This window comes from Hypanus sabinus, chromosome 4 (genome assembly GCF_030144855.1).
Source record: "Hypanus sabinus isolate sHypSab1 chromosome 4, sHypSab1.hap1, whole genome shotgun sequence".
Taxonomy (NCBI): Eukaryota; Metazoa; Chordata; class Chondrichthyes; order Myliobatiformes; family Dasyatidae; genus Hypanus; species Hypanus sabinus.
This window is the reverse complement of record NC_082709.1, coordinates 81,351,798-81,379,781: the sequence shown is the minus strand read 5'-3', so window position 1 is coordinate 81,379,781 and position 27,984 is coordinate 81,351,798. Positions and strand designations below refer to the sequence as shown.

Here is a 27,984-nt window from a genome sequence, read left to right as displayed (position 1 = left end):
TGATACGAACGAGTTCAGCCTTCGCACAGGAATAAGCTTCCGACCTGCAACATATCCACGGCTCTCAAATCCGTTTAACCAATCAACTGTTCCTGAATATCATTCACAAAATGCTGGAGGAACTCGGCAGATCAGACAATATCAATGGACGGGAATAAACAATCGACATTTCGGACCGAGACATTTAAACGACTTTTAAGAGCCAAGGAGGCCAACTCAGGGCGACAACGGTTACAGAGAAAAGGCAGGACAATATATCAGCTATGATGGAATGTCCTAATTGTGCTTCCATGTCTTAAGGCCTTACGTCGTAGACGGAGTGAAAGTATTCGACAAAACAGACCCCAAATCTCTCGGGTTTCACTAATGTACAGGTGACTTATGGTTTGTAACTTCAAAACAAGAAACTAATTCAAAGGAAGACATAGCAGTCAGAAATGTGAGTCTAATTTAATGATAACTTCAAGCGAGACGCCCACGTGTGACATGGTAGCGTGATAATGGGTGCAATTCAGGTATTTATAAAACACACACACACAGAAAGTCTTTGTTTTATTATTTTACATCTAATCACAGTGGATTTAATTTGGCTTTTTGACGCTGTGGTGAACTACATATACCTGCTGACTGCTCCTATGGCTCCTCCCACAGACCCCGGTATAAAGGCGATCAAGGCCTGAGCCCGGCCTCTCAGTCTCCAGGATGTAGTATGGTGGTCACTCACTGTTTGTTCCTTCTGCCAGTCAATAAAGGCCGATATCTTGCCTGACGTTTCAGAGTGAGTTATTGATGGTGCATCAGACACTGATCAACAGAAAAAGACACTTGTGTCAAAGTAAAAACCGATCTCTACAAAGTGATCTAAATTAATTACAAATATAACACAAAATAATTGATTGCTTAAGTATTCACCCCCTTTAATATGACACCCCAAATCATCACTTCCAATTGGTTTTAGAAGTCACATAATTAGTTAAATTGAGATTAGTGTGTGCAGGCAAGGTTTTAAAATTGATTATAAAAATACACCTGCGTCTGGAAGGTCCAACTGCTGTTGAGTCAGTATCCTGGCAATAACTAAAGAACACTCCAAACAACTCTGTGAAAAGGTTATTGAAAAGCACAAGTCAGGAAATGGATACAAGAAAATTTCCAAGTCACCAAATATCCCTTGAAGTACAAATAAGTCAATCAGCAAGAAATGGAAAGAATATGGCATAACTGTAAATCTGCCTAGAGCAGGCCATCCTCAAAAACTGATTCATCTTTAGGGAGCGGTGTCTCAGAAGGGCTGCATCTAGTATTAAGGACCTCCAGCACCCAGGGCATGCCCTTTTTTTGTTAGCATCAGGTAGGAGGTACAGATGCCTGAAGGCAGACAGTCAGCAATTCAGGAACAGTTTCCTAAATGGAGATTGAAGCTTTGGACACTACCTCACTTTTTAAAAAATATACAGTATTTCTGTTTTGCGCATATTTTTAAAAAGCTATTCAATATACATAATTGATTTACTTGTTTATTATGTTTTATTTATTTTTTTCTCTCTCTGCTAGATTATGTTTTGCATTGAACTGCTGCTGCTAAATCAACAAATTTCACATCACATGCTGGTGATAATAAACCTGATTCTGATCGTGCAAGAAGGGGACTAGTGAGGAAGGCCACCAGGAGATTTACAACAACTCTGGAGGAGTTGCAAGATTCAGTGGTTGAGGTAGGAGAGACTGCAACTACAATTGTTGCCTGGGTGCTTCACCAGTCATAGCTTTATGGGAGATTGGCAAACAGAAAGCCACTGTTGGGGAAAAAAAAACTCACATGAAGTCTCGGCTAGAGTTTGCCGGAGGCATGTGGGAGACACTGAAGTCAGCTGGAAGAAGGTTCTCTGGTCTGATGGAAACCAAAATTGAGCATTTTGGCAATCAAACTAAATGCTATGATTAGTATAAACCAAACATTGCACATCATCAAAATCACACCATCCCTATTGCGAAGCATGGTGGTGGCTGCATCATCCTGTGGGATGCTTCACTACAGTAGGCCCTGAGGAGGTAAATGGGCAAGTGGAGTAAAGGGAATTACAGAGGAGCTGGTCAAAGTCGATTTAAAGGGACAGTGGTAGGGATGATGGCAGAATAACAATGGCTAGTCTCCTGCTATTAACTAGAGGCAACTTGGAAGGCACAGGATAGATAGGACTCCGAAGACAAATAAGTATTCTAAAGGGATGAGGCAACTATTGCTGACAAGGGAAGTCGAAGATGGCATAAAAGCAAAACAGAGGGAATATCATATAGCAAAAATTAGTGGGAGCTCAAAGGGCTGGGAATTTTTATAAACTAATAGAAGGCATTGAAAAAATACATGAGAGGAAAAGATGAAATATGAAGGTATGCCAATAATATAAAAAGCAGACTAAAAGTCTTTTCAGATATATAAAGAGTAAAAGAGAGGCGAGAATGAATATTGGACTGCAGGAAGATGATGCTGAAAGGTAATAATGGGGACAAAGAAATAGGGACCAAATTTAATAAGTATTTTGTGGAAGACACAAGCAAGATAGAAATTTGAGAGTATCGGGGGCAGAAGTGAGTGGAGTTGCTATTACTAAGGAGGTGGTGTTTGGGAAGCTAAAAGGTCTGAAAAGTCACCTGGACCAGATGTACTACACCCTAGGATTCTGAAAGAGGCAGCTGAAGAGTTTGTGGAAGCATTAGTAATGATCTTTCAAGAATCACTAGATTCTGGAATTGTTCTGGAGAATTGGAAAATTGCAAATGTCACTCCGCTCTTTAATAAGGGAGGGAGGAAGAAGAAACGAAATTATAGGCCAGTTAGCCTGACGTCAGTGGTTGGGAAAGTGTTGGAATCCATTATTAAGGATGAGGTGTCAGGGCATTTGGAGGCACATGATAAAGTAGGCTGAAGTCAAAGTTGTTCCTTAAGGGAAAATCTTACCTGACTAATCTGTTGAAATGCTTTGATGAAATAATGGACAAGATAGACAAAGGAGAGCAAACACGAGGAAATCTGCAGATGCTGGAAATTCAAACAACACACACCAAATGTTGGTGGAACACAGCAGGCCAGGCAACATCTATAGGGAGAAGCACTGTCGATGTTTCGGGCCTGTGTTTGTTGTTTACTTGGATTTTCAGAAGGCTTTTGACAAGGTGCTGTACGTGAGGCTGCTTAACAACATAAGGGCCCTGGTATTACAGGAAAAATACTAGTATGGACAAGGGATTGGCTGACTGGTCGAAGGCAAAAAGTCAGAATAAAGGGGGTCTTTTCTGTTGACTGTCGGTGACATGGTGTTCTTCAGGGGTTGGTGTTGGGGCTGCTTATCACATTAAATGCCAGCTATTTAGATGATGAAATTGATGGCTTTGAGGCCAAGTTTGCAGATGATACAAAGATAGATGGAAGGGCAGGTAGTGCTGAGGAAGCAGGAAGTCTGCAGAAGGACTTAGACAGATTAAGAGAATGGGCAAAATAGTGGCAGATGGAATGTAGTGTAGGGAAGTGTATGGTCATGCATTTCGGTAGAAGGAATAAAGGTATAGACAATTTTGTGAACAAGCAGAAAATTCAAAACTCCATAAAACCATAAGACCATAAGACAAAGGAGCAGAATTAGGCCACCTGGTCCATTAAGTCTGCTCGGCCATTCAATCATGGCTGATCCTTTCTATCTCCTCCTCAACCCCAGTTCCTGGCCTTTTCCTTGTAACATTTGATGCCATGTGCAATCAAGAACCTATCACTCTCTGCCCTAAATACACCCAACGACCTGGCCTCCACAGCTGCATGTAGCAATAAATTCAACAAATTCATCATCCTTTGGTTAAAGAAATTTCTCTGCATCTCTGTTTTGAAAGGGTGCTACTCTATCCTGAGGCTGTGCCCTTTTGTCCTAGACTCTCCCACCATGGGAAACATCCTTTCCACATCTATTCTGTCTAGACCTTTCAACATTTGAAAGGTTTCAATGAGATTCCGTCCTCATCCTTCTGAATTCCAGTGAGTACAGACTCGGAGCCATCAAACGTTCCTTGTGTGATAACCTTTTCATTCCTGGGATCATCCTTGTGAACCTCCTCCAATGCCAGCATATATTTTCTAAGATGAGGGGCCCAAAACTGTTCACAATACTCAAGGTGAAGCCTCACCAGTCCCTTATAAAGCCTCAGCATCACATCCTTGCTCTTGTATTCTGGACCTCTTAAAATGAATGCTAACATGGCATTTGCCTTCCTCGCCACCTACTCAACTTGAAAGTTAACCTTCAGGGTGTTCTGCATAAGGGCTCCCAAGTCCCTCTGCATCTCAGATTCCTGTATTTTCTCCCCGTTTAGAAAATAGTCCGCACATGCATTTTCCAACATTGTATTTCATTTGCCATTTTCTTCCCTATTCTCCTAATCTAAGTCTTTTTGCATCCTACCTGTTTCCTCAACACTACCTGCCCCCACCAAACTTCATATCATCTGCAAACTTGGCAATAAAGTCATCTATTCTATCATCTAAATCATTTACACACAGCATAAAAAAGAAGCGGTCCCAACACCAATCCCTGTGGAACACCACTAGTCACTGGCAGTCAACAAGAAAAGGATCCTTTTATTCCCACTCGCTGCCTCCTACTAATCAGCCAATGCTCTAACCATGTAATACCATGGGCTCTTAACTTGGTCAGCAGCCTCACGTGTGGCACCTTGTGAAAATCCAAATATACAACATCCACTGCATCCCCTTTATCTATCCTACTTGTAATCTCCTCAAAGAATTCCAACAGGTTAGTCAGACAGGATTGTCCCTGAAGGAAACTATGCTGACTTTGTACCATCTTGTCCTGAGTCACCAACTCATCCTTAACAATTGACTCCAACATCTTCCCAACCACTGAGGTCAGGCTATTTCGTCTATAACTTCCTTTCTGCTGTCTTCCTCCTTTCTTAAAGAGTGGAGTAACATTTGCAATTTTCCAATCCTCTGGCACCATTCCAGAGTCCAGTGATTTTAGAAATATAATTTCTAATGCCACCATAATCTCTAACACTACTTCTTTCAGAACCCTAGGGTGCAGTTCCTTTGGTCCAGGGGACTTCTGTACCTTTAGGTCTTTCAGCTTTTTGAGCACCTTCTCTCTTGTAACAGTAAGCCACTTCTCATCCTTCACGCACTACAACATCAAGCATAATGTTAGTGTCTTCCACAGTGAAGAATGATGCAAAATACTTATTTGGTTCATCAGCCATCTCCTTGTCCCCCATTATTATTTTTCCTGCCTCAATTCTCTTTTACTTTTAAACATACTTGAAAAAAACTTTTACTATCCACTTTGATATTATTTGCTAGTTTGCTTTCATATTTCATCTTTTCCCTTCTAATGATTATTTTTAGTTGCTCTCTGTAGGTTTATAAAAACTTTACGCTCTATCTTCCCACTAATTTTTTTTGCTTTATTGTATGCCATTTCTTTTGCTTTTACAATGGCTTTGACTTCCCTTGTCAGCCACGGTTGTATTATTTTACCATTTGAGTATTTCTTCAGTTTTGGAATACAGTACACATGTCCTGCACCTTCCTCATTTCTCCCAGAAACATACACCATTGCTGCTCTGCTGACATCCCGCCAGCAGCTCCTTCCAATTTACTTTGGCTAACTCCTCTCATACCACTGTAATTTCCCTTACTCCACTGAAATACTGCTACATCAGACTACTTTCTCCCTATCAAATTTCAAGTTGAACACAATCATGTTGTGATCACTGGTTCCCAAGGATTCTTTTACCTTAAGCTCCCTAATCACCTCTGGTTCATTACAAAACACCCAATCCAGGATAGCTGATCCCCTAGTAGGCTCAATGACAAACTGCTCTAAAAAGCTATCCCTTAGGCATTCAACAAACTCACTTTCTTGAGATCCATTACCAACCAGATTTTCCCAATCAACCTGTATGTGTCGTGGTTTCTCGTGCCCCACAAATGACTAGGAGATGCAGAAGATTCTTCAAGAAGGGTTAAACTTTAATTTGCAAATCAAAGCTGAGACAGTCATTGAGCTAGTCGCTGATTGCCCACCAATCCTTGGACATAGCATGTTTTATAGCAATCTCCTGGTTTAGTTGCATTAGCATATGCAATCGGTCTATAGTTGCGTATCACACGTACATCCACCACTATTGTTTCTACCCATTGACTTAATCATGTTCTAATCTACATTTCTTAGCTACCTCTCATTAACCCACCATTGTCTTCTACATTCTTAATATTTCATTCTCCTACTAAATTGGGTACATGCATAGCAAATAGCAAACTCACACTACATAATTTACATCTCTTAGCTACCTCTCATTAACACACCATTATCTTCTACATTCCTAAGATTTCATTCTCTAGCAAATAGCAAGTTGCAACTTTTATACTCCAATATATCCCCCCTTTGAGACCCAGAGGGACTCACACAGAGAAAGAAGACTAAGAGTCTGCGCACAAAAACCCCAATAAACTCAAGCACTTATTCCCAAATCTCAGGTTAAACTATCATTTTCTGCGCCAAGACCTCAAAGTATTTGCTCCCTGTTACCCTGGGCTGCTGAGCCAAAAACCTGTCCCTCTGTACCTGAGACAGGGAAAAAGACTCAGAAGCCCTTACAATCTACTCCCACACTGTCATTTTGCTCTTGTTCATCCTGCAGGTGTTGTAGGCTGTAACGATACATTTTCAGTGTTTCTTTCTCCGCTAAGCTTGCTTTAGTAATTGCCACGAGCATCGGAAATTGTTTGGTTGCAGCACGCACTACAAGAGATTTGAGACAAGGAAGAAAACAGCACAGCTCAACAATATAATACTGACAGTTATTGCTATTTTAGTCAGCCATGCTCCCCATCCTCCGAGTCTACTTTCCAACCAATCAAAGAACTGATGTTCAAATCCTGCATTCTGTTTGACCTCCGTCCGCAGATTCTTTAATTTATTCATTGCTCTGGTGAAAGACCCTTCTGGGCTAGTATTGTTCGGTATGAAAGTGCAGCATTGTTCTCCAAACATTACACACACACCCCCTTTTTCTGCCAAAAGCCAATCCAGTACCTGTCTGTTTTGCCATGCCATCCTGCTAGTTGCATCCAGCTGTTGCCCTAAGGCCTCCAGTGCATCATCGGTGTAGTTGATGAATCTCTGTTGATTGTAGTATATATAGTTTATCCATTCAACATTTTTGCTTACCCCTATCACAGGTATGATAGCTTCCCAGTGAGCATCTCATGCGGTGTCAGGCATGTCATTCGATTAGTTTGCATGCGGTAACTCATCAATGCTAACGGTCACAAATTGTTTAGTTTGGCTTTCAGGGTTCCATTAATTCTCTCTACCATGCCCTGCGACTGAGGGTGGTATATAAATCCAAATCTTTGCTTTATCCTCAGCGCCTGTAGTACCAGTTTGACCACTTTCTGGATAAAAGCTGAACCATTGTCCGAGCTAACTTCTGTAGGTATTCCAAACTTTGGGATCACTTCATTTGTCAGAAATTTTACCACTGTCTTTGCCCCTTGATCTCTTGAAGGTACCACCTCCACCCATCTGCTAAATCGATCAATTACTACCAGCATGTATCTTTTCCCTCTCACTGTCTTTATCATGCCTACGTAATCGATCACTAGATGTTTAAATGGTCCTTCGGGTACAGGAATGTGACCTATTGGGGTTGTAATTCCCTTCCGAACGTTATTCTGTGCGCATACCTCGCACTATGACAAGACAAAGTCCACTGAAGCCTGTAAATAAGGTGACCAAAAACCATCCTTCTTTATTTTCTTTATCACTTCCCCCCTTGCACAATGGTCCATCTCATGCGCTTCTGAAATCAGAAACGTCAGTAGAGGGGTGGGCGCTACCAACAAACCGTCTTCCGTGCTCCACAAGCCTTCCAGGTTCTGCTTGGCCCCCCTTTTTCTCCACATTGTCTGTTCTGCCAAAGTTGCCTTACCTTGTATTTCAATTAGGTCCTTTACCTCAGGTTCTGGAGTTAGGCTTACCTGGGGGCAATGACAGCTGATGTACATCCAGACGCTTTTCTGGCTGCCTCATCCGCAGCTTGATTTCCCTTTGTTATTACATCATTTCCCTTTTTATGTGCCTGGCATTTTACTATTCCCAATGCTCTAGGTTTCATTATGGCTTTTATTAAGTCTAGAATTTGCTGACAATGTTGTATGGGATCTCCATTACTTTTTTTAAAACCTCTCTGCTTCCACACCGCCCCGAACAAATGGCATACTCCGTGAGCATATGCCGAATCAGTATAGATGTCTACTTTCTCACCTTCCATCATTTCACACGCAGCTGTCAGGGCTTTGATTTCCGCTAGTTGGCCGGAACACGGTTGGGGACAGGACTCCATCCTAATAATCTTATAGCTCGACTGATCCTGCTGCACTACTGAGAACCCTGCATGATTTCCATCATAGTCCCTATAACAAGAGCCATCTATGAACAGAACCTTTTTATCTGCATCCTCTAGTGGTTCTGACCGTAAATCTGCTTTCAATTTGGCAAATGCCATCGTCTTCCCTACACAATCATGGGGTTCTCCTTCATAGCCCAAACGGACAAAATCGGCTATATTACTGGTGGTGAATCTCTGTATAGTTATGTCAATAGCATCTGATAATGCTGCTATCCTGGCTGGCGTCAGCACAAATTTCCCTCTTTCCAGCAATTCTGCTACTTTGTGGTGTGTGTACAGAGTCACAGAATAACCCAGGGTTACAGATGATGCCTTTTCATATCATAGTACAGCGCCGCCAATCCCTGATAACAGGGTGGATACCCCTGAGCCACCTCATCTAGTCTCGTACTGTAGTATGCTATCGGCTGCTTTGCTTTTCCTGTGCCTGTCTCTTGTGTTAGAACCGCTGTGACATAACCCTCCTGTCGGTTAGATACATACAAATGAAAAACCTTCTCGTAGTCAGGCAAAGCCAATGCTGGTGCTGACTGCAATTCCTGCTTAATAGTATTGAAAGCTGTCTCCGCCTCTCCATTCCACTGTAAGCTGTTCTTCAAATTTATATGTCCTGCTTCTTTCATTATCTTTCTCAAAGGTGCCACAATTTCAGCATTTTCTCCTATCCAATCTGAGTTGTACCCTGCCATTCCCAAAAATGTCATCATCTGCCCTACAGTCTGGGGTTTGGGGGCCTTAGTTATTGCCTCAATCTGATCTGGTGCTATCGCCTTCACTCCCTTGGATATTACCCTGCTTAAGTATTCCACTTGCCGCTTGCAAAATTGCAGTTTCTTTTTGGATACTTTATGTCCTCCGTGCGCCAGCTTCCCTAACAGAGTTATAGTGTTCTGCTCATACTGTTCCTTGCTGTGGGAGCAAATCAACAGGTCATCCACATACTGTAACAATGTACTTTCCAATGGTATGCCCTCTAGGTCTGCCTTCAACACCTGATTAAAAACGTGTGGTGAATGTTTAAATCCTTGCGGCATTCTGGTATAGGTATACTGAGCACCTCTGTAAGTAAATGCAGATACTGACACTGGTCGGCCAGAGGAATGTTGAAAAAAGCCGAAGACAAATCAATCACTGAACAGTAACTTGCTTCAGGTGGAACATTAGTCAAAAGTGTGTGTGGGTTGGGGACTACCGCTGGCCAGTCCTCTACCACATCATTTACCGCTCGCAAATCATGCACCAATCTCCACTTAGATTTATCTGCTTTTAAGACCGGCAGCAACGGGGTATTGCATGGACTGTTTGTTCTTTTAAGCACTCCTATTTCAAGCAACCCCTGCACTGTTGATGCTATTCCCTCTTCTGCTTCTGGTCTTAGAGGGTATTGTGGTCTCCTGGGTGGAATTGCTCCCCTTTTCAGCCTTATTTCCACTGAACTAGCTGTTTTTATTTTCCCTACGTCTGTGTCATGCTGTGACCACAGAATAGACGGCAACTCATCTAATCTTTTATCTTTCTGCTGGCCTCTTTCCTTTCCCAGCAAGGGCAGGTGTGGTTGGGGAGTTATTTCGACCTCTCTCACTGTCCCTACCATATCTACACTTACCATTATTTTAATGCAATTGTTGTCTTCTGATATCCACACCTCTGGCGTGATTTTCCTCCACACTGTTACGGTTTCAGCACTCTTAACTAAGGGTTCTAAATCTTTAGACTGATATCCCTTGTTTACCAACAATGTTACGTGGGGCACAGCCTCCAGTATCCTGTACCATTTTTCTAAAAAGGTGTTCCACTTAACTTGTAAAGCTGCCCCTTGCTTTCCAATTATCACAGCCTCCCCTTCCAGGTGCTGTTGGGTACATACCTCCTGGTGCCATCTCTCCTCTAACTCCCTGTTCTGAGTCTCGTCAAAAATCACTGTACAATGTAGCTCAGATTTGGGCATTACAGCCCTGGGTAATATAGCCTGCATGCCCTTTTTCCATTTTTCCCAGGTTTCCTGAATCTGATCTGCGATGTCTCCTATCGAAAAGACATTAGCCTTCTTGTCTTCTCGCACTATCAATTGAGCCCCTGCTCTTTCCACACTCAGCCCATTTCTGGTGCATTCTAATTTTAATTCCAGTTTCAATAAGGCATCTCTGCCTAACAAATTAATCGGAGTTCCTTTAAATACTAGCACCGGCAAAACAATTCCTTTATTTCCCATTCTCAACCGCACTGGAGCCGTGCACTGTGTCAACTGTGTTTTCCCCGAGAACCCTACCGTCTTAATAAACTTTCCTGATATGGGAAGGTGAAGGGCATACTGTGGCTGTACACAAGTGTACATGGCTCCAGTATCTATCATCATTGGTGTCAGTTGCTCTTCTAACATAACCTGAACAATGGATTCCTTGTCTGCCACCCTGTTATCATTGGGTAATGTCCCTTCCCACTCATGTTCTCGGGGCACCCCTAATACTTCGCATAGGGGTTCACAAGTCTGCTTGGGCCTGTGGGGGCTGGTCCTTGGCTAAAATTTAGTTCCCTTCTTATCAGTTCCTGCTGGTGTGTGACAGGCCATGGTCTAAACAGACAATCTCTTCTCATGTGACCTGGCTGATTACATCCCCAGCACAATCTCTCTACCTCTCTTTCCCCCTGTTTCCTCACTGGTCCCCTCTGCCCATAGCTCCTCTGTCCCCTCCTTGGGACTTCCAGTCCTGTCTGGGCTGTTTGAATTTAGTCTGTTCCTGATAGGGCATTTGTGGAAATGCTCCTCCAAAGACAATTATTGGCATGGGGTTTTCCAGCCCTTATCTTACAGTATGATCGGTTCCCCCATATAGCAGTGCTTCATCCAGTTCGATGGCTGTACTCGGACCAGTGGTTGCTGGCAGCATCTTTTTGCTTTTCTCTTTTTCCTTCTTTTTGAGTTCTTCGAGCTGCATTTGTATTCACTTTCTTTGCACCTCTTCCTGCTGCTCAGCCAACCTTCATTTGTCTTTCCGGTATTTCTCAACCGCATGGACTACGTGGTCTCTAAATTCTTGTGGGGTCATTGACGTTAGCCCAACCACTTCCTCCAGTTTGGATTTTACTTGTGGAGGCATTGCATCCAAAATGCTATGTCGGAACAGTGAGGTCATAAATAAGCTATTCTCCACCTCTTGCTCAATCTCCAGTCTCCACCTTTTCAACTGGTTTTCTACGTAGACTGCTGGGTTTTCAGTGTCTCCCAGTGGATCCCCTTTTAAGGCTTTGAGGTCCATTTTGGGTGGATAAAGCTTTCTGAGGGCCTGCCATACCCTCTGCCTCACTCTGTCAAACCCGTCTCCATCAGTTCTTGGGTCGTTCGAGTTTACTATGCCAGCCATTTCCATTAGTTCGTTAAATTTGGAGGTTCCCATCAACCTTATCAATAGTGCCTTCAAATCTCCCATAGCCAATAATTGTCCCGCCGTTTCTTCTTCAAAGGTTCTAATCCATTTCCCTGCTCCTTCATGGAGATTGGGCAGAGTGTTTTTCAGCCCTTCTAGGTCCTGGGATCCCCAAGGGATGTACTGCACTTGTCCTGATCCTTTTACTAACAACGGCATCATTCTTCCTCCTTCTTCCCACCTGCCCTGGCTCTCCTCCTCACCTGACTCCCCATCTGTCTCAGGGTATGTCTTTACTGCCTCCCACACAAATGTCTCTGGGGTCCTCTTCTTTCCCTCGGTCTCCTTGTGGAGTCCTTCCTTTCTGTCTTGATTCAATACTTGGTTGGCCCCTGGAGTATTTTTCGCATCTCTTCTGGCAATCCCCTCTCAGTAACTTATCTGGCTCTCTCTCTACTTCCGCAAGTCGCTCCCCTAATGCCTCCTTCTGCTCTTCTAGGCTTCTGCCTCCTTACCTCTTCCCCACAAATTCTCACATCCTCTCTCTCTCTCCACTTAACTTTTGCTCCAATGAGTCACCTTCTCTTTCCTCCTGTCCGTGTCTGTACACCTGTGGCAGGGACTCCGCATGATCCTTACTTGTGCTTGATTCCCTTCTCTCTTGTGTTTCTCCAAGACTCTCATCTCCTATCTTTTTTCCACTTCTTCTTGAATGCCTCATCTCTTCTTGCCCTGATGAGCCACTTTCTTTTCTAGTCTGTTCATTTCTATGGTATAACCGATACTCCTCATACTCCTTTTCCTCTCTCAAGTATTTCATCTGTTCAATCTCTTCTTTCATTTCTCTCTTTGCCTGTTCCACCCTTATCCTTTCTGCCTGTATCTCCTTCCATATCGCCGCTTTTTCCTTCTTGTATTGTTTTTTTTCCTCCTCATTATCCCAAATTTGTACTTCTCCCTGCATATTTACTGTTCCCGTCAGCAGGGGGCACTGCTTAGGGGTTCCTTCCTCATTATAGGGAGGGGGCTTTTCTGTTTCTTCCACATCTGGGTACGGACCTGAAGCCAGCTTCTCACTGTACCTTCCTCTCTCTCTAACAGGCTGTTTCTCCGGCACCTTAGTGTCTTCCTCACTTGTAATCAATATTCTACCTGTCCTCCTCAGCCTTTCTCCCTCCGTTCTGAAGAGTTTTAGCACTTCCATTTCTCGTTCTCTTTTTTGCCCTCTTTTGTTAGGTTTATCTTTTGGTTTGTAATTTTTAATTAGTGCCTCCATTTCTTCGCACAAGCTTACGTCAAACATTCCTTCTCTTGGCCATTTTGTGACGAGGTCATTGGTTCTTTTTTCCCATTTTTCTGAAGTTTTTGTGATCTCATATTTATTTACCGGGAATTTTTTGCTCAGAATCTCTACTGCCGTTCCTTTACCTGTCATGTTGTTCTCTCTTTTTAAGGTATTTCAGAGATTCACAGTTCATTTACTGGATAATATTATTTACTCTAATTCTATGCCTACTCTATCGTCTATCTACCAGCGCTTTAAACTATATATTGGACTGTCCTTGTTTCCTATTCTGTTCTGCCCATACAGACCTCTATTCAGAGCTGTATCCACAGAACTTTCTCTTTGCACCTCGTCTATTCAGACCCTTATCTCTTAAGAGGATTTTCTCTATTTTCCTTTCCCTGCTCGTTCAGACCTTTGTTTCATACGAAGCGGTATCCACGAGGATTTTCTCTATTTTCCCTTTCCCTGCCCGTTCAGACCTTCATTTCATACGAAGTGGTATCCACAGGGATTTTCTCTATTTTCCCTTTCCCTGCCCGTTCAGATCTTCTTTTCATACGAAGCAGTTATCCACAGGGATTTTCCAACACCACGTGGAATTTTTCTTAACTTAACTTATTTTTAACTTATTTGTACTTACCCTCACTGCAGTGTTCTTGATCAATCCTCTGAGCCTCCTGTTAACCCCCAATTCTGCCAGATTCTTTGAACCAGAGAGACCCTTCGGCAGTGGTTCCACACTTCTGAGACTCCAAGACCTCCCCAAACCAACAGAATTCTAAGTCCAAATTGTCACAAAAAGCGCTTACCTTTTGTTTGGGTGCACTCTTAATTCTGTTAGCCTTGTGGGGGTCCCTAGAGGACTGGGAAGCATCCCCAATCTGCCGTTTCCTTTCCGCGGGTCTCTTTCCGGTCCTGTCGCGGTCGCCAATTTTGTCGTGGTTTCTCGTGCCCCACAAACGACCAGGAGATGCAGAAGATTCTTCAAGGAGGGTTAAACTTTAATTTGCAAATAAAAGCTGAGACCGTCATTGAGCTACTCACTGATTGCCCACCAATCCTTGTACATAGCATTTTTATAGCAATCTCCTGGTTTAGTTGTATTAGCATATCCAATCGGTTTATAGTTGCATATCACAAGTACATCCACCACTATTGTTTCTACCCATTGACTTAATCATGTTCTAATCTACATCTCTTAGCTACCTCTCATTAACACACTATTATAATCTACATCTCTTAGCTAGCCTCTCATTAACACCCCATTGTCTTCTACATTCTTAAGATTTCATTCTTCTACTAAATTGGATACATGCATAGCAAATAGCAAGCTCAAAGCTGACTACATAGTTTTGGTTACACAGCAAACAATGCAACTTTTATACTCCAATATTTCTTAACTGAATCGACAAGGATTCAACACCTTCTGATCCTATGTCACATCTTTGCACTGATTTGATGCCATTCTTTACCAGTAGAGTCACACCACCTGAGAGAAATGATTAAATTAAAGACGGTACTTAAGGAGTCCATTTAGAATGTGCTGACACAGAAAGAGCGTGCAAAGCAACTTGCAGGGCAACGTATAAACCAATTTGCAAAATGAGGATGAAACAATAGCTTGCTGATTAAAGAAGCGATACGGGTAACGGGAAGACATGCTTAACGGTTGAACAATAACGGTGTTAATGCGCTGAGGCTGATAAGTGGGCCAAAGGGTAATCACATTTGTAATTTTGTAATGAGATTAAGGAAGAATGTCTGCACCTCACATGGGTGCAACTCACAAAGTCGTAAACAAGTAGGGTATAAAAAACTGTGCAAAGTGTAATTCGGGACTCAATCTAGCAGGAGCTGGTTGGGTCCGACTCTGCAGACTCGAAAAATAAAGTTTACCGTTCTGCAAATTGCTGAGACTCAGTGTGTTTCTGACAACGTGGGGGCTCGTCCGGGATCCACACTCCGGCCGCGGTGGACACGAGGAAGGACATCGGAGACGGTGCACCCCGCCGAGTTTGGCGGTCCCTGACTCCTTGCTCGTCGCTCCGGCGCGGCTTGAGCGAGTGATATCCGGACAGCGCAGAGCGGTAAACGGGGAGAAGGGGACAGTACCTGGTACTGGAAGTCCCCAAGACGCACCGGGTAAGTGCCTACTATTATAGTAGAAGGGTGCGGGAATAAGTAAGGACGGAGAAGACCGGGATAGCTACCCGGGGGTTCTCCTGATAAAAGTCCTTGGGACGCACCGGGTAAAGTGCCTACTGTTGCAGTAGAAGGGTGCGGGATTAAGTAAGAGCGGAATAAGATGGGAGGGGGTGGCTCTAAAAAGAAAGAGGAAACGGAAAGACCGGGACCATACCCGGGGGTTCCTCCTGATAGCCCCCTCGGTAGAATGTTTGAGAATTGGGGATGTGGAAGACTAAAAGGGAAACAAAAGAAAAAAATGATACAGTACTGTTTAATTTGGTCGAAACAGCCGATAGAAAAACCTGCGGTCTGGTGGCCACGGCTTGGGTCTGAGGAGGATTGGGTACGACAAGCCTTAAACATTTACGTTAATTCAAAACCAAATGTAAAACCGGAAGAAATTGCTTATGCTTTTTGTTGGGCTCCCTGGCCAGGAGTAACAACAAAGAGTTTTAAATTGGGCATTAAAGGGGAGCGGAAGTGGGACCCACTCGATCATTTACCCCCTCCCTATGTCCAGCCTTCTGCGCCCCTTGCGGGAGCAGAGGGAGGACGTGAAGAAAGTGAAGGAACAGAAGAAATAGACCCGGAGAGGGATGTTAGGGAAAAAGCAAAAGCAAGGATCGAAACAAGGAGTGTGACAAGAGCAGATAAGAAAAAGAAAGACGAATTAAAAAAGGAAGAGGTACAGCTGTGTCCCCTTCGAGAGGTTCCAATGGGAGGAGAACGGGGAGGAACAGGATTTGTAAACGTCCCTCTGACAAGTACCGAAGTACGAGGATTTAAGAAAGATATGAAAACTTTATTAGAAGATCCAATGGGACTGGCAGAACAGTTGGATCAATTCTTAGGACCTAATGTTTACACTTGGGAAGAAATGCATGCGATTATGGGAACGCTATTTTCTGCACAAGAGAGGCAAATGATACGACAAGCTGCAATATCAATTTGGGGAAGGGAACAGCCGAATGAGTTACCGGGGGACCGGAAATTTCCAGTAAACGACCCACAGTGGGACAAACAAGCAGAAGAGGGAAGACGCAATATGCGACAGTGGCGAGAGTACATCATTAAGGGAATAAGGGAGGCTGTGCCAAAAGGTCACAACTTTGCCAAGGCGTTTGGAAACCACCAAGGGAAAGATGAGAGCCCAACCGACTTCCTCGATAGGGTGCGGAAAAATGTGCAACAGTATGCGGGGGTGGACCCTAATTCGGCAGTAGGGGAACAATTCATACGAATTGAATTTGTATCAAAAGCATGGCAAGACATCCGGAAGAAGCAACTCCGGTGGACCGTCTTGCCCCAAGGGTTCACGGAGTCCCCAAACCTATTCGAACAGGTACTGGAGCAAGTATTGGCTGGATTCCATTGTACCGAAAAGAACCAACTATTACAGTATGTCGATGACCTACTACTATCGGGACCAGCAGAGGAGGTAGTGCGAGACAATACTATAAGACTCCTGAATTACCTAGGAGAAAAAGGATTGCGGGTGTCCAAGAAGAAACTGCAATTTGTCGAGAAGGAAATAACATATCTCGGACACAGAGTCAGTAAAGGGCACCGCCAAATAACCCCAGAAAGAATAGCGGGAATAACTAAAATACCGCTTCCCAGGACAAAGAAGGAAATAAGACAATTTCTGGGCTTAGTGGGCTATTGCCGGATTTGGATAGAGAATTATACCTCCCTGGTGAAGTTTATGTACCACAAATTGGCAAAGGAAGACCGGGGAATAATCAGCTGGACCGAAGAAGAAGAACAGAAGTTCAGGAAAATAAAAGGGCAACTAATTCGGGCCCCGGTATTAACACTGCCAGCACTGGAAAAGCCCTTTCAGCTGTATGCAACAAACAATGAAGGAACTGCGTTAGGAGTACTAACCCAAGAAAAAGGAGGAAAGCGGCAACCTGTGGCCTTTTTATCAAAAATGTTAGACCCGGTATCCCGGGGATGGCCGACGTGCATACAAGCCGTAGCGGCAGCAGCCGTACTAGTAGAAGAAGCACGGAAATTAACCTTTGGGGGAAGAATGACGGTGTATACCCCGCACTCCGTTAGCACCCTCTTAGCCCAAAAAGCTCAGCGGTGGTTGACGGACTCTCGCATACTGAAATACGAAACCATTCTGATGGTCGGGGATGATTTAAGCTTTGAAAAGAACAATAGTTGTAACCCGGCACAGTTCTTATATGGGGAATCAACAGGGGAGGAAACCGAGCATAACTGCGTGGAGCTAACAGACCTTCAGACAAAAAGTAGGGAAGATCTACAAGAAGTTCCCCTAATTGAAGGCGAGGAACTATATATCGACGGCTCCTCCAGATGCATCAATGGGGTACGACACAGTGGATATGCTATTATAAACGGGAGGACTAGGGAGACGGTGGAGTCTGGCCGGCTCCCGGGTAATTGGTCAGCCCAGTCTTGTGAACTATATGCCTTGCAGAGGGGACTGCAACTGTTAAGAAACAAAATAGGCACTATATACACCGATTCTAAGTATGCTTATGGAGTGGTACACACCTTCGGAAAGATTTGGAAAGAACGGGGGTTGATAACAGCCAGGGGAAGGGAATTAGCTCACGAACAAATGATAAGCATGACTCTGGAAGCCCTAACATTACCTCAAGAAATTGCAGTGGTTCATGTTCCAGGACATCAACGAGGAACAGCCCCGGAAGCAATAGGAAACCGGCTCGCAGATGAAGAAGCCAAACGGGCAGCAATGGAAAAAACGGTCCGACTTCTAACCCTGATACCAATAAGGGAAGGGCTTAACAAACTACCAGTCTTCACCCAAGTAGAAATAGACGCTATGAGCCAGCTGGGAGCCCGACAAACATCAGAAGGCGAGTGGAAGACCCCCGACGGACTGAATAAGGAAGTAACTCGTCATATACTGCAACAACTACACCAACAAAGCCATTGGGGAGTGCAAGCTATGTGCGACACTATCCTAAGGGACTATGTTTGTAAAGGGATATTCACACTAGCTCAACAGGAGGTGTGGGGCTGTTACACCTGCCAAAAGGTAAACAAGAAAATGATGCGTGCCACCCATAAGGGGGGACAAACACTAGCCGTCCGACCGTTCCATCGGATCCAAATAGACTTTACGGAACTACCACAAGTTCAGAGATGGAAGTACCTGTTAGTAATTGTGGATCACTTCACTCGGTGGGTGGAAGCATTCCCAACCACTAAAGCGGACGCCCCTACAGTGGCACGGATCCTATTAGAAAATATAGTCCCGAGATATGGAATAATGGGGTCTATTGATTCAGTTAGGGGAACACACTTTGCCTCAAAAACACACCAGCTAATCTGTGACACCTTAGGAATCCAGTGGAAGCTGCACACCCCCTGGCACCCTCAGAGCTCAGGAAGAGTTGAGAGGATGAACAGTACTTTGAAGACGCAATTGACAAAACTAATGATGGAAACCAAGCTACCCTGGACCAAGTGTCTACCCCTGGCCCTACTAAGAATCCGCACGGCTCCTCGAAAAGATATAGGAGTATCCCCTTATGAAATGTTGTTTGGCCTTCCATATTGGAACAAGGTGGAGGGCTATCCTTCCCTGCAAGGGGGAGATGTCTTTGTAAGGGACTATTTACAGGCACTGTCTCGTTCTTTTGCAGAATTGCGCAGGAAGGGGTTACTCGCACAAACCCCACCTCTGGACTTCGCACTCCACCGAACTCAGCCCGGTGACTGGGTCCTGATTAAGACTTGGAAGCCAGAGAAGTTACAGCCGCAGTGGGAAGGCCCATTCCGGGTGCTACTGACCACCGAAGCTGCAGTAAGGACAAAAGAAAAAGGGTGGACCCACGCCGCGAGAATCAAGGGACCCGTAAAGCCCGAAGAAGGTGCAGAATGGACTTGCGTCCAGGGAGAAGACCCGATGGTGCTAAAGCTCAAAAGACGGACAGAATGAACTTTGGGACTGTAATGTATATACTGCTATTGTTGAGAAGCGCTGAAGGGGGATGTGATAAGTGCAGGACGACGGTAAGGGTGGGCATGACGGTTTTTCCAGGGTCCTTTGTATCACACTCGCATGTAAACGAGAAATGTTATGACTACAACAAAAAGGAGGCTGGTGGCGAACCGCTTTAGGGGTTATAGGAGGGGGATTGATGGTCCTCCTTCTGCTACCATGTCTGATCCCCTGCTTGCGGGAGCTAGTAGCTCGGGTGGCAAGACAAGTCATGCAACCAGGGGCCCCAGCTGATCCTGTTCAGGTACTCCTACAAAGGGAAATAGAGCTAGAGGAAGAAGCCTATGTAAACCCGTGGCAAAAGCCCAACTGATAGCACATTCTAAAAAGAAAAAGGGTGGATTGAGAGAAATGATTAAATTAAAGACGGTACTTAAGGAGTCCATTTAGAATGTGCTGACACAGAAAGAGCGTGCAAAGCAACTTGCAGGGCAACGTATAAACCAATTTGCAAAATGAGGATGAAACAATAGCTTGCTGATTAAAGAAGCGATACGGGTAACGGGAAGACATGCTTAACGGTTGAACAATAACGGTGTTAATGCGCTGAGGCTGATAAGTGGGCCAAAGGGTAATCACATTTGTAATTTTGTAATGAGATTAAGGAAGAATGTCTGCACCTCACATGGGTGCAACTCACAAAGTCGTAAACAAGTAGGGTATAAAAAACTGTGCAAAGTGTAATTCGGGACTCAATCTAGCAGGAGCTGGTTGGGTCCGACTCTGCAGACTCGAAAAATAAAGTTTACCGTTCTGCAAATTGCTGAGACTCAGTGTGTTTCTGACACCACCCCCTCTGCCTATCCTCTATCCCTCCAATATAATGTGTAACCTTGAACATTCAGCTCCCAACAACAACCATCCTTCAGCCATGGTTCAGTGATGGCCACAACATCATACCTGGCAATCTATAATATTGTAAGATCATTCACCTTATTTCTTATACTATGTGCATTTAGATACAACACCTTGAGTACTGTATTTGCTACCCTTTCTGAATCTGCATCCCTAATGATTTGATACTCAGCCTCTTAGCTGCAACCAAGTCCCATCAACTGTCTGCCCCTCCTGACAATCTGACTGCACGCTATCTTCACTTTTTATCATCCATCCTCTCCTGAGTCCTTTCATTCGGCTCCCACCCCCACCCCACCAAGTTAGTTTAAACCCTCTCCAACAGCTTTAACAAACCTGCCCTCAAAATGTTGGTCCCCCTTGGGTTCAGGTGCAAACCATCACTTTTGAACAGTCATACCTCCCCCATCAGCCTCCACATACAACACTTTATCTTCTGCAATGTCCGCCATCTCCACTAAACATATCTTTATCTCTTCCCCCCCCCCCCCCAGCCCCTGCTTTGCACAGGAGTCAATCCCTCCGCTGCTCCCTTGTCTGATTCCCATTCCTGCTCCAACGTGTCAATCCATGGCCTCCTCTATGCCACGACAAGGCTGCCCTCAAGTGGAGGAGCAACACCTTATATTTTGTCCAGGTACTCTCTAACCTAAAGTTATGAATATTGATTTCTCCCGGTGAACAAAACTCTCCCCACCATTCCTCACTCTGGCTTTTTACTTCTATTACCTGCTTATCACTTCCCCCTGGGACCATCCTCCTTCCTTTTCTCCTACCATCCACTCTCCTCTATCAGATTTTTCTACTCCAGCCCTTGACCTTTCCCTCCCACCTGGATTCACCTATCACCATCCAGTTAGCATTGTTCCCCTCCACCCCTCCCCCTTTTTATTCTGGCAACTTCCCTCTTCCTTCTCAGTCCTGATGAAGGTTCATGGTCCAAAATGCTGATTGTTTACTCTTTTCTATAGATGCTGTCTGACCTGCTGAGTTCCTTCATCAACTTGTGTGTGTTGCTTTTGATGTTCATGTATCCTAGTGTATGGTTTTCTCCCAGTTTGGCCAGCATACTATTTGCTGCAGCCCTGCATTGGATTTTGTAGACCACATTGGTCTTGTCTAATAGCCTGGTTCGTTCTTTTGTCTGCAAGATACAGATCAGATCCTAAATTATCACAGCAACCACCCAAAACCACACAATAAAAGCTGTATCAAATTTTGTTCCAAGGAGCAGAGACACAGTATAGCACAGCAGAACTGAAGGATAAAGAGGAGAAACATCTCCTTAAAGTATTCATGGATACCAGCTGAACTTCATACAGGTATGCCTACGAGGCTGACAATGCACCAGCGAAGAAGTGACCAAACAAGTTGTCCTTCCACACATTCAAAATATCTCAGAAATTACAGCCTGATTGCTCAAGACAACAGCAACATCGAGGAGAGTACTTTGCAGACCAAAAGAACAAACTAAGCTATTGGACAAGATCAATGTGGTCTACAAAATCCAATTTGGGGACTGCAGTAAATATTACGTCAGCCAAACTGGGAGAAAACTATCCACGAGGATCCATGAACATCAACTGGCTGTAAAGCAACATGGAACTCTTCTTAGTCTATATCCATGAAGATCAAGAGCGGTACAAATTTGACTAGGCATCAGTGAAAGGCGTGGAACAAGTGAACATGCAAGAGAATCCCTAGAAGCATGGTTTTCCACAAACAATTCTTTAAACAAAAATGTACACCTTAATCCTATTTTATGAGATGGTGCAGGCAAAACTTCTGACCACAATGCATAGGGTTTACCACACAGTCAATCAGCAACAAGATTTCTTCCCTGCATCACAAATGAGTTTCTGAAATGCCATCCAATCAGTTGATTGGATTTTATTTATTTATAATATATATGGAAAAAGTTAAATATGTAATGCAAAAAAAGTAGGGAGGTAGTGTTCTTGGGTTCAATGTACACTCAGAAATCTTATGGCAGAGGGGAAGACGCTATTCCTGAATGGTTGAGTGTGTGCCTTCAGGCTTCTGTACCTCCTCCCTGATGGTATCAATGAGAAGAGGGCATATTCTAGGTGATGGGAGTCCTTGATGATGGATACTGCCTTGAGGCATCGCTCCTTGAAGATGTCCCGGATACTACGGAGGCTCGTGCCCATGATGGAGCTGACTGAGTTCACAACTTCCTGCAGCTTATTTCAATCCTGTGCGGTAGCACCCCTCCCTAACACCAGACAGTGAAGCAGCCAGTTAGAATGCTCTCCACAATATATTTGTAGAAATGTGGCATATCTTTGGTGACATACCATATTCTTAAAACTCCCAGTGAAATATGGCCACTGTCATGCTTTCTTTGTAACTGCATCAATATGTTGGGCACAAGATAGATCTCATTGATCCAGGAACTTGAAATTTCTCACTCTTTCCTTCTGAGGACTGGTGTGTGTTCTCTTGTGTTACCCTTTCTGCAGTCCACCATCAGTTCTTTAGTCTTACTGACCTTGAATGCAAGGTTGTTTCTGTGACACCACTCAATTAGCTGATACATCTGACTCCTGTACACCTTCTCATCACCATCTGAAATTCTGCCAATAGTTGTGCTGTTGACAAAGTCATAGATGGTGTTTGGGCTGTGCCTTGCCACATAGAGAGTAGAGCGTGGACGAAGTACACATCCCTGAGGTGCGCCAGTGTTGATTGTCAGCAAGGCGGAGATGTTATTTCTGATCCACAGACTGTGGTCTTCCAGTGAGGAAGTAGAGGATCCACTTGCAGGGGGACATACAAAGGCCCAGGTTTTGGATCCTTTTGATCAGAACTGCAGGAATCTTTGTGTTCAACACTGATCGGTGGTCAATAAACAGCATTCTGACACAAGTATTAGTATTGTCCAGGTGATCTAAGGCCGTGTGAAGAGATCGCTTCTGTTGTAGACCTATTGTGGTGATTGGCAAATTGCAGTGGGTCCAGGTCCTTGCTGAGACAGGAGTTGATTCAAACCATAACCAACCTCTTGAACCACTTTATCACCACAGAAGTTAGTGCTGTTGTACAATAGTCGTTAGGGTAGCTCACCCTGCTTTTCTTGGGCACTGGTATGATTGTGTCCTTTTGAAGCAGATGGAAACTTCAGTCTGTAGCACTAAGAGATAGAAAAGCGTCTTTGAACACAGCCACAAGCGTCTTTGACACAACTTTTACCTGTCAGGTACTCCATCAGATCCTGTCGCCTTGCAAGGGTTCACCCTCTTGAAAGACAATCTGATGTTGGCATCTGAGATCGAGATCACACATGGTCACCAAGAGCTACAGGGATCCTCATAACTAGTTTTATTCTCTCTTTCAAAGCATGCATAAAAGGCATTTAAGTCATGGAGCATCACTGCCATTCACAATGTTAGGCTTTGCTTTGTAAAAAGTAATGGCCAGTAAACCCTGCCAGAGTTAATGTGCATTCAATTCTGCCTCTAACCTCATTCAGAATTCCTTGCTCCTTTGCTCTTCAGCTAGCCCTCTGCAAGTTATACCTGGTCTTGTCTTGGATCTCCAGACTTGAATACCACAGAACTAGTCCTCAGCAGACAACAAACCTCCTGGTTCATCCACAGCTTTTGATTCGGGCATGTACAGTATATTTACATAGGCACACACTCATCCATGTAGGTTTTAATGAAGTCAGTAATAACTGTGGCGTGCTCATTCAGACTTGAAGATTAATGCCCGAGTAAAGTCCAGTTCACTGACTCAAAGCAGTCCTCTAAGTGCTCCAGCACCTCCCTTGTCCGTACCTTCTTGGTCCTCACTATTGTTGATGCAGTCTTCAGTCTCTGCCTATACTCAGGGAGTAGAAGTACAGGTGATTATAATTTTAAAAATGTGGGTGTGGGATGGTATGGTAAATGCTCTTGATGCTAGTATAGCAGTGCTCAAGTGTATTAGTTCCTCTGATACCATAAGTGACAGGCTGGTATAATTATTTAGAGACTTTTTCAAGCCAGTTAAAACTCCTACGGCAGATGAAATAGATGACATTTGATCGCAAGGTGTTCCAGATAGGGTGATTAGGACTGGGACAGCACCACTACATTTGTATACCACAAGGAATTGATCATAAAGCATACTCCATCTCCTCTGCTTTTGAAAGACTCAGCAGTCCTACGACATGTTCGTGGCCTAAGGCAGAAGGAGTCAATTTTAGAAAACCTAACACAGTTATTTTTCAATGTAGTCCCCTTCTACATTTACACACATAGTCCAGCGGTCATGGAGCATAAGGATCTTGGACCTCCAGAGCAGGGGTGATTGATAAGTTTGTGGCCTAGGTAGAAGGTGATGAGTTATACAACTCTCGTTACATTCACATGAAGTTCAACTCTTTGAGTGATTATGCAGAAAGTTTGAAGTTAATAACTATCGGGGTGATTGATAAGTTCATGGTCTAAGTAGAAGGAGATGGGAACTTAAATTATTTTTAAGTCTGATAGGTCATCTAATTTCCCCCTTGTCTCTTTAAAGTTCAAAGTACAAAGTATGTACACATTATACAAACTTGAGATTCGTCTCCTTACAGGCAGCCACAAATCAAGAAACACACAAAAAAACATTTAAAATTCCAACAAACACCCATGTGCTTAGCAGCACAAAATGTCGTGGAGCCCGCAGACACGAAGCCTGGAGCAGCTGGAACAGGCCTACAGCCTCAGCGCAGCCAAGAGCAGACAAACCTCAGAGCAGGTAGCAGAACTGATCCAACATTCACTTTCGGTCTCGACACCCTGCCTTTTCAATCCATTCAGCCTGGGATTTAGATCGTCCAAACAGCGGTTCATTCCTTGCTCTAAAACCCAGGCACTGTCGCATCGATACACTCTGGCCCTGGATCCCATCACCATATTCTGGCCCATACCCAACCTTTCCAAATCTGCCCAGCATTTAGATCGATCAAACATCACTCTCCGTCTAGGTGGACAGGCTCTGAAACTCCTCCACGACAACTTTTCTCCACTCCACTCACTTAAACTCCATCTCAGACTTCTACCACCTCTCCTCATACATGCCTCGACCTAGATCTAGAATTTACCCTTGATTTTCCAATGGTTGGTGGTTTGCCACATGAGTTTTACCCCTCAACCATCAGACTCCCGAGCTGGCATGGATAACTTCACTCAGCACAATACTGAACCGATTCCACAACCTATGAACTCACTTTCAAACAACTCATGTTCTTAATATCATTTATTATTTATGTTTCTATTACTATTAGTTTTTTGTTTTGCACATGCAAAATTTGTCTTTTGCACATTGATTATCCATCTTTGTGCATAGTTTTTCATTTATTCTATTGCATTTCTTTGTATTTACTGTGACATATACAGTATGTATCTGCATAATAAATTTACTTTGAAATTTGATTTTATGGCATACAAGAATGGATAAATCCCTGGTGTCTCATCAAGTGTATTCACGGACATCATAGGAAGTTAGGGAAGAACTGTAAGGATATTTGCTTCGTCTTTAGCCAAAGATGAGGTATCCAAGAACTGGAGGCCTAATGTTGTGCCTTTATTTAAAAAGGGCACAAAGAGAACCCAGGGAAGTAGGGCTAATGAGCCCAACATGAGTGGTTGTAAAGTTATTGGAGGGGATTCTTAGGGACAGGATTTCAGAATTCAAAAGTTTAAAATATATTTATTATCAAAGTATGTATAAATTACACAACCTTGACATTTGTCTGCTTACAGGCAACTTTACTCAGAAAGTAACCCAGAAGAACCCGATTAAAAAAAAAGACCAACACCCGATGCACAGAGAAAAAACACGCATCATATAAACAATAGAACCAAGCAACAGCATTCCAAACCAAATTGAGTCCATAGATCTGGATGCTCAGACATGCGCTCTTCTCATTATTACCATCAGGGAGAAGGTACAAAGCCTGAAGATACATTCTGTACTCAATGTTTTAGGAATAGCTGTTCCATTGTACCATCAGATTTCTGAATGGACAATGAACCAACCCATGAACACTATCTCACTATTTTGCTCTCATTTTTGTGTTGATAATATGTCTATTATAGTTTATATATATATATTTTAAAATATATTGTATTATTTTATTGCTGCAAAACAAAGCTCATGACACGTCAGTGATAATAAACCTGATTCTGATGAGAAAGTAAAAGTGACAAACGAATTATGCTGAAGAGGGAAGATTTTCTTCATGATTGACCTATATGGAAGAGAAGTGGTTGTGACTCCGGAAATAAATGATAAAAAAATCCAAAAGATTCATAGGAACTGAAATAAATATAGAAAATGCTGGAAACACTCAGCATTTAAGCCAATTGAACAATTGTACTGGTCAGAAACGAGACATGGAGTGACAAGTCATAGGCCCTTTGGCCAATTTGTCCATGCCAACCAACATCTCTATTTGAGCTAACAACAACACACACAAAGTGCTGGTAGAACACAGCAGGCCAGGCAGCATCTATAAGGAGAAGCACTGTTGACGTTTTGGGCCGAGACCCTTTATCAGGGCTAACCGAAAGGAAAGATAGTAAGAGATTTGAAAGTAGTTGGGAGAGGGGGAAATGCGAAATGATATAAGACTGGAGGGGGTGGGATGAAGCTAAGAGCTGGAAAGGAGATTGGCAAAAGTGATACAGAGCTGGAGAAGGGAAAAGATCATGGGACAGAAGGCCTCAGGAGAAAGAAGGGGGGGGAGCACTAGAGGGAGATGGAGAACAGGCAAACAACTAAATATGTCAGGGATGGGGCAAGAAGGGGAGGAGGGGCATTAATGGAAGTTAGAGAAGTCAATGTTCCTGCCATCAGGTTGGAGGCTACCTGGCTGGTATATAAGGTGTTGTTCCTACAACCTGAGTTTGGATTCATTTTGACAGTAGAGGAGGCCATGGATAGACATATCAGAATGGGAATGGGACATGGAATTAAAATGTGTGGCCACTGGGAGATCCTGCTTTTTCTGGCGGACCGAGCGTAGGTGTTCAGCGAAACGGTCTCCCAGTCTGCGTTGGGTCTCATCAATATATAAAAGGCCACACCGGGAGCACTGGGCGCAGTATACCACACCAGCCGACTCACAGGTGAAGTGTCGCCTCACCTGGAAGGACTGTCTGGGGCCCTGAATGGTGGTGAGGGAGGAAGTGTAAGGGCAGGTGTAGCACTTGTTCCGTTTACAAGGATAAGTGCAAGGAGGGAGATCGGTGGGAAGGGATGCGGTTTTGAGTGGACAAGGGAGTCGCATAGGGAGCAATCCCTGCGAGAAGCAGAATGGGGGGGGAGGGAAAAATGTGTTTGGTAATGGGATCCTGTTGGAGGTGGCGGAAGTTACGGAGAATTATACGTTGGACCTGGAGGCTGGTGGGGTGGTAGGTAAGGACAAGGGGAACCCTATCCCGAGTGGGGTGGCAGGTGGAAGGGGTGAGGGCAGATTTGCGGGAAATGGGAGAGATGTGTTTGAGAGCAGAGTTGATGGTGGACGAAGGGAAGCCCCTTTGTTTAAAAAAGGAAGACATCTCCTTCATCCTGGAATGAAAAGCCTCATCCTGAGAGAGCAGTTCCCTTTTGCCTGTGTTTGGCTTATATCCCTCTAAACATTCTTATCCATGTACTTATCTAAATGCCTTTTAAGCATTGTAAATGTACCCACTTCTACAGTCTACAGTTTCCACTGGCAGCTTATTCCATATTCCCACCATACTCTGTGTGGAAAAAGTAGCCCTTCAAGAACCTTTTAAATACAGTGTCTATAAAAAGTATTCACCCCG

The 27,984-nt window shown here is 43.9% G+C and overlaps 1 protein-coding gene across 7 annotated transcripts; it reads left to right on the top strand.

Moving 5' to 3' along the window:
* The first annotated feature begins 7 nt into the window (after nucleotides 1-7).
* On the top strand, nucleotides 8-27,978 carry LOC132392937 (uncharacterized). Of its 7 annotated transcripts, XM_059967528.1 has the most exons (4): nucleotides 26-515; nucleotides 652-778; nucleotides 1,555-1,715; nucleotides 14,983-20,102. In XM_059967528.1, exon 4 carries the CDS (start codon nucleotides 15,437-15,439, stop codon nucleotides 19,259-19,261), a length of 3,825 nt encoding a protein of 1,274 aa, XP_059823511.1. In that variant the 5' UTR covers nucleotides 26-515; nucleotides 652-778; nucleotides 1,555-1,715; nucleotides 14,983-15,436; the 3' UTR covers nucleotides 19,262-20,102. The 7 variants fall into 7 exon arrangements, 5 of the variants coding, with proteins under 5 accessions (XP_059823511.1, XP_059823509.1, XP_059823510.1 ...); XR_009511695.1 differs by lacking the exons at nucleotides 652-778; nucleotides 14,983-20,102 and adding an exon at nucleotides 25,933-27,978 and having other exon boundaries at nucleotides 8-374; XM_059967526.1 differs by lacking the exon at nucleotides 652-778 and having other exon boundaries at nucleotides 26-374.
* Nucleotides 27,979-27,984: the final 6 nt, after the last annotated feature.

Coding starts and splice junctions, on each gene's coding strand:
- LOC132392937 (XM_059967526.1), top strand. CDS start 15,437: ATGGGAGGGGGTGGCTCTAAAAAGAAAGAGGAAACGGAAAGACCGGGA.